Genomic DNA, 7,719 nt, shown 5'->3' with positions numbered 1-7,719 from the left:
TCCATTACCTGATGCGGTCAACGTCATATAGCGGCTAAGGACACTTAATGATGCATGGGATTCTGCAGATTTTTAGCACATTTGAACATCACCAGAAGTACCAGTCCTCCAGTACGGAACCTATCTCCTCCGTGTTTGCCAATCGCCACCCTACCACAACCTGCGCGAAGAACTAAGACTGGGAGGTGGAGGCGAGGACACACCCGCATACTGTAGCTCTCCAACACCGGTCCACGCGTGGTGATGCTGCAGACAACAGGATTATCTGATTAACGGTGCAGAGTAGGACATATATTTTTCTTCTTCTCGGGAAATAAACCACACCGCTGGCCGCTGGCAATTTACCCCATTATATCAGGTGACAAATGGGAACAGCAACTAACACCCAGTTTTGAACAAGGTGACTGCTGGTATGTATGTTTTTTAATATGTCTGTTTGTTTTGCTATAGGCTACATCACTTTCATTTAGTAAAGTATAATCGACCTCTGCAGTAAAGGGGATACAGTAACGTTAGATGACCATTGAACAAAACAGCTATTTGATGCTCAGTATTTATCAATTGAATAGTGTTTCTGGGATACTTCGGGATTTTGGCAATGAAGCCATGCATCTATTTCCCCAGAGCCAGATTAACTCCTGGGTACCATTTTTCTATCTCTGTGTGCAGTTTGAAGGAACTTGCTATCTTGCCTTAGCGCAATGACTTGAAGTCTATGGTAAGAGCTAGCTGTTTAGCATTGTCTCGAAACTACCTCTTAACTTCCTTCACACTGGATGCAGAGACATGCAAACGGTAACGATGAGTTCATCTGACATTGGGGAAGTAGATAAAGCACTTTGTTGCCAAAAATCACAAAGTATCCCTAACAAAGCTATGCATCTTTATGGCAGATTACAAGAGATGGTGTTAGAGGGCAGAGACAGAAGAGATTTCTCTTGAAACCTATTTCCTACTGCAGTTGAATAATGTATGGATGTTTTTGAATATTGCAGCGACATGCACCATTTGAGACCAGTCTAAAATGCTTCAACAAAACTAAAGTGAATGATGAATAAGTGACATTGAGGGTTTCATGGAACATAAAAATAAATGGTGCATACGTTTCACGATTCAGTTATTGCTTTTCAGTGATCAAATCAAATTCAATTGTATTTGTCCCATACGCCGAATACAACAGGTGTAATAGACCTTACAGTGAAATGCTTACTTACAAGCCCTTAACTAACAATGCAGTTTTGAGAAAATACCTAACAAAAAGTAATAGATAAGAATAAAAAATAATTAAAGAGCAGCAGTAAATAAAAATTGCGGAGCTGTATACATGGTGGTACAGGTACAGAGTCAATGTGCGGGGGCACCGGTGTCGAGGTAATTGAGGTAATATGTATATGTGGGGGGTGCAAATAGTCTGGGTAGCCATTTGATTAGCTGTTCAGGAGTCTTATGTCTTGGGGGCAGAAGCTATTTTAGGAGCCTCTTGGACCTAGACTTGGCGCTCCGGTACTGCTTGCCCGTGCGGTAGCAAAGAGAACAGTCTATGACTAGGGTGGATGGAGTCTGCCAATTTTAAGGGCCTTCCCCTGACACCGCCTGGTATAGAGGTCCTGGTATAGAAGCTTGGCCCCGGTGATGTACTGGGCCGTACGCAACGGTAAGCTAGATAAGGTCTATCTGTATAGATTTGGTGCCTTTACTGCATAGACATATTCATGCATTATTTCACGGTAGGAGGTGAATTGATATTGTCCATGGCAGGGGATCAGAAAGAGCACATGCCCTGATTCATATGCTACAATATCTATGCGAGTTGTAAACTAGTTGGCTGCATTGCGCTCTGGGTATACAATACATTTCCCCATTAATATGCAAACGTTTATGTGTGTTTTAGAGTGCCAAATGCTTTGGTTGTAGCCTACAGAAGTATATTTTATTTGATGGCAGTGTTCCATTACAGTATAAAACAGTCGCTCCAAATGTATTGGGACAGTTATTTTGTTGTTGTTGTTTTGGCTCTGTACACCAGCACTTTGCATTTGAAGTGATACCATGACTATGAGGTTAAAGTGCAGGCAGACAGTTTAATTTGAGGTTATTTTCATCCATATTGGGGGAAACGTTTAGAAATTACATCGCTTTTTTTTGTGCATAGTCCTCCCATTTTTGGGGACTGAAAGTATTTGGACAAATTCAATTATATGTGTATTAAAGTAGTCAAAAGTTTAGTATTTGGACCCAGATTTCTAGCATGCAATGGTTACATCAAGCATGTGACTCTATACACTTGTTGAATGCATTTGCTGTTTGTTTTGGTTGTTTCAGATCAGTTTGTTCCCAATAGAAATGAATGGTAAATAATGTAATGTGTCATTCCCCAAGTCACTTTTATTGTAAATAAGAATCGAATATGTTTCTAAACACTTCTACGTGAATGTGGATGCTACCATGATTATGGATTATCCTGAATGGATCGTGAATAATGATGAGTGAGAAAGTTACTGGTGTACAAATATCATACTCCGGGAAAAAAAATGCTGACCTCCCCTGTTATTGTAATGGTGAGAGGTTAGCATTTTTTCGGGGGGTATGATATTTATGCCTCTTGTAACTTTCTCACTCATCATTATTCACAATTAATTCAGGATAATCCATAATCACGGTAGCATCCACAGCGCCAAAACAAGAATGTATCACTGTCCCAATACTTTTGGAGCTCACTGTACATGGCTTGAGGACAGACAGACAGACTAACACTAATTCTATCAAATGAATTTCTTATGTTATACCAATATGTTATATTATTTAAATTATCTCTGCTATCTATCCCTTTCAGACGGATCAATCCATGAGGTGACATCCTGTGAGATCCTGTGGCCGCCCGGTCTTTACGGCATTGAATCCCCTCCCTCTCCTCCGTCCCCCTCCCAGCAGTTTCCTGGCTGAAAAGCGCAGGCTCCCTGCTCCCCCAGCAGAATGACTGTAGCCACTGGCGACCCCTCTGACGAGGCGGCAGCGCACCCGGGGAACCCGGCTGAGTACGACCCTGACGCTGACCACGAGTGCTGCGAGAGAGTGGTCATCAACATCTCTGGGCTGCGTTTTGAGACACAGCTTAAAACCCTCTCCCAGTTCCCCGACACTCTGCTGGGGGACCCCAAAAAGAGGATGCGCTACTTCGACCCACTGCGGAACGAGTATTTCTTCGACCGGAGCCGCACCAGCTTTGATGCCATTCTCTATTTTTACCAGTCAGGAGGGAGGCTACGGCGGCCGGCCAATGTGACCCTCGATATTTTCTCAGAGGAGATCCGTTTCTATGAGCTGGGGGATGAGGCCATTGAGCTCTTCAGAGAGGATGAGGGTTTCGTCAAGGAGGAAGAGAGGCCACTTCCTGACAATGAGTTTCAGAGGCAAGTGTGGCTGCTCTTTGAGTACCCAGAGAGCTCGGGTCCCGCTAGGATTATCGCTATCATCTCCGTCATGGTCATCCTCATCTCTATCGTAAGCTTCTGCCTGGAAACCCTGCCCATCTTCCGCAACGACGACGACGAACCGCACAGTGTCTTTGACACCAATACCAACACCACAATCTACTTCACGTCCACCTACTTTACCGACCCATTCTTCATCCTGGAGACGCTCTGCATCATCTGGTTCTCCTTTGAGTTCCTGGTGCGCTTGTTCGCCTGCCCCAGCAAATCGGGCTTTTTTGGTAACGTCATGAACATCATTGATGTTGTTGCCATCATCCCTTACTTCATCACCCTGGCCACAGAGCTGGCTGAGAAACCAGAGGATGGCCAGGCGGGTCAGCAAGCCATGTCCCTGGCGATTCTCAGGGTCATCCGTCTAGTGCGAGTCTTCCGAATTTTCAAGCTCTCGCGACACTCCAAGGGGCTTCAGATCCTGGGCCAAACCCTGAAAGCTAGTATGAGGGAGCTGGGCCTGTTGATCTTCTTCCTCTTTATTGGAGTCATACTTTTCTCCAGTGCTGTCTACTTTGCGGAAGCTGATGAGCCCGAATCGCAATTTGAAAGCATCCCAGACGCCTTCTGGTGGGCTGTTGTCTCCATGACGACAGTAGGGTATGGTGACATGGTCCCGACCACCATTGGTGGCAAGATTGTGGGCTCCCTCTGTGCCATTGCAGGTGTGCTGACAATTGCCTTGCCCGTGCCTGTCATTGTTTCCAACTTCAACTACTTCTACCACCGTGAGACAGAGGGCGAGGAGCAGGCCCAGTGCCTAGGCCCAGTCACCAAAGAGGACTCGAATGAAGAGCTGAAAAAGAGCCGGAGCGGCTCAACCATCAGTAAATCAGACTACATGGAGATCCAGGAAGGGGTGAACAACAGTATTGAGGACATCCCTGAAGAGAACCTCAAGACTCAGGCCAACTGCACGACGTTGGCCAACACAAACTATGTCAACATCACCAAAATGCTCACAGACGTGTAGCCAGCCGGCAGGCATTGTCCTCTCGGTGAGGTTGAGGGGTCAAAGGATAGGACAGGTGTGTAGCTTCCTTTTTCACATGTGCTGCTGGAATATCAAGGCAATAGATTCAGGACGTATACCTGTACTCGTCTTTTGTGAGTGGTGAGAAACACCAGAGACCATGTGCTCACTCCTCCCCTAACTCCCCCTGTTAGCTCGTCACACCTTGCCCTCAAACTGACCTTCTGTCAGATTTAAAATCTTATAATCCACATTTTGCTTGTTGATGTCTGCATGGAGTTGGCTTTGTCAGTGTGACTTTTTCAAATAACCTGTTCACAACAGTAGTACAAAAAGAGGAGAAATGTAGTTAAAAAAGGGGAATTTATAGTTTTCAGAATAACCACACCACCAACACTGCTTCAGCCCCCCTGTGCCGGCCCCTACCCTGGTCTCCCTTCATTGCTAAAGGCACACTGCGCTTCTGAAGAGTCTTGTTTGCGTGTTACAATATGCTGCTTCCTGGAGCAAGCGAAACAAACCCGTTCTGTGGTGAACTACTTGGAGATTACAGAACGTGTGAGCATTAAGCAGGCGTGCTGCGCTGCTGAGGCCTGTCATGACCTGAGTCTGAGGAGTGTGATACTGTAGTAGCAATCCACACGATTTACGGGATATCAGCTCCATAAGCTTATGATGGTTTGACTTATTTTCTTCCGTAGACATCAGTATCTGATGAATGACTGAGAATGTCCTTGACTTTTCACTGCTTTAGTCTTACATGATGTATGTGTTTACTGTACATTGCAAGCATCCCTCCTCCACTCACCTGCATCAGTCTGAACCAGTCTTACTGCAGCTTTGAGGACAAAGTGAATGTCTCTTCCTCTTTCATAAAAAAAAAGAAGTGTACTCATTTACATACAGATAGGTAAGTAGTTGTGACTGTAACCGATACAGTAGCTAGATACGGTAGGTAATGTAGGTAGTAACTGTAGCCAGTTGATTGTTGCATGGAGTTCTTAACTGAATGAGTGTTCTCACTCACACAACTATCATTGCTCCAAAGACACAGTTTATTGTCTTGCTCTCTATAACCTTCTATCATACATGTGAAGGGGTGACTATAAAGTGGGTATCACACATGTAAGTATTCACCCCCCATGGATTTTCTCACGGTTTGTTGCCTTATAAAGTGGGATTGAAATAGAATTCATTGTGATTTTTTAGCCAATGATCTACATAAAATACTCCAGAATGAGTAAAAAAACAAACATTTAAACACAATTTGACAAAGTATTCACTCCTTTTGTTTACTCAAGCCTAAATGAGTTCAGGAGTAACATTTGTCTTAACAAATCACATAATAATTTACACGGACTCACTCTGTGTGAAATTATAGGGGTTGACATGACATTTGAATAACTACCCCTTCCTCTGTCCCCCATATATACAACATCTGTAACTTCCCTCAGTCAAGTATTGAACCTCGAGCACAGATTCAACCACAAAGACCAGGGAGATTTTCAGAAACCTCATAAAGAAGGACAGGGATTGGTAGATGGGTAACAATAACAAAGTAGACATTGAATATCTCTGTAAGCATGGTCAAGTGAATAATTATGCTGTTAGATTAGGTATTCAATCCCCTAGACACGTCAAACATACAGTCGTTCTTCTAGACTGAGCCGCAGGGCAGGAAGGAAACTGCTCAGGGATGTCACCCTGAGGCCATTGGTGATTTTTTTAAACGGCTACGGAGTTCAATGGCTGTGATGGGAGAGAACTGATCAACAACATTGTAGTGACTGCACAAAAATGACTTAAAAAGAAGAATCCACATGTTCAGAATATAAATATTCCAAAACATGCATCATGTATGCAACAAGGCACTACATTAATACAGAAAGAAAACATGTTTGGGGAAAATCCAACAGAACACATCACTGGCTGCATCATGGTATGGGTATGCTTGAAATAGGCAAAGACTGCTGAGTTTTTCAGGATAAAAAGAAATGGGATGAAGCTAATCACTGGCAAAATCCTAGAGAAAAACCTGCTTCAGTCTGCTTTACACCAGACAATGGGAGATTAATTCACCTTTCAGCAGGACAATAAACAACAACACAAGTGCAAATCTTACACTGGAGTTGCTTACCAAGAAGACAGTGAATGTTCTTAGTGGCCAAGGTACAGTTCTGACTTAAATCTGCTTGAAAATCTATGGCAGTACTTGACAATTGCAGTCTAGCCATGATCCCCAACACCTTGACAAAGCTTGAATGATTTTGAAAATAATAATGGACAAATGTTGCACAATCCAGGTGTACAAAGCTCCCAGAGACTTACCCAGAAAGACTCATCGCTGCCAATGGTGTTTCAAACATGTGTTGACTCGGGGTGAATACTTGTCTAATCAAAGTACTGTATATTAGTGCTTTATTTTTCATTCATCTTTAAAACATTTTGGAACTTTTCTTCCACTTTGACATGACAGAGTATTTTGTGTCGATCGTTGACAACAACAAAAAAGACAAAAAAATTACATCTATTTTATTCCCACTTTGTAACACAATCAAATGTGAAGAAATCCAAGGGGGTGAATACTTATGATAGGCACTGTAGGTTATTATCTAACAAGCTACAAGGGTGTCTAAAAGGTTACCATGCCCCAAACCGGCCCTATAGTTTGGAGGATATTGTGTTCCTGACATTTGCCCCAAATATAACATTCCAGCCACACCGCTGAGCTGAAATCATAGAGGTGTTTATATACCGCAGTCATTGCAGCTGAGCTTAAATTTGAGGCAAAATGCATTAGTTAATTACTTACAGTACTCATGCAGTTTAGTTGCAGCATTAATCTCAGTTACAGACAGACTTGTGTGGCCTCGCCTCACGGCTGTCTTGTACAACTGTGTCCATCGTGTCTTCACAATGAGCTATTGGCACAGCTAATGGGACATGTAAAAAATGATGCTTCCTCCCTAAACTGCGGTCAATACAAGAAGGCTAACTGAATGCTAACTCTCCTAGTGTTGCATGACCTCAATACATTCACAGAAGCATGTATTTAAGTTCAAGGAAACCTGTGAAAAAGCCTATGAAAACTATTTAATAGGATACCTATATTTATCTCAATATATACTTACGTACTTTTAAATGTGATAACAAAGCAATCTGGAACGTATAAGAAGGGGAACTGACATTCAGCTGACGATTTAGAGATGAGGATGACCATGACGGAGATGATAGCGTTAATCCGATAATCCTTGAAGATAT

General features: G+C 43.1%; 1 protein-coding gene across 1 annotated transcript; it reads left to right on the top strand.

Annotated features, from left to right (window-relative positions):
* Positions 1 to 2,838: 2,838 nt before the first annotated feature.
* LOC112255444 (potassium voltage-gated channel subfamily A member 2) lies at positions 2,839 to 6,420 on the top strand. Its single transcript, XM_024428427.2, has one exon. It carries the CDS (start codon positions 2,974 to 2,976, stop codon positions 4,456 to 4,458), a length of 1,485 nt encoding a protein of 494 aa, XP_024284195.1. The 5' UTR covers positions 2,839 to 2,973; the 3' UTR covers positions 4,459 to 6,420.
* Positions 6,421 to 7,719: the final 1,299 nt, after the last annotated feature.

Source organism: Oncorhynchus tshawytscha, unplaced genomic scaffold (assembly GCF_018296145.1).
Source record: "Oncorhynchus tshawytscha isolate Ot180627B unplaced genomic scaffold, Otsh_v2.0 Un_contig_1824_pilon_pilon, whole genome shotgun sequence".
NCBI lineage: Eukaryota > Metazoa > Chordata > Actinopteri > Salmoniformes > Salmonidae > Oncorhynchus > Oncorhynchus tshawytscha.
The sequence above is the reverse complement of the archived record's forward strand: the minus strand, read 5'-3'. Positions and strand labels throughout refer to the sequence as shown.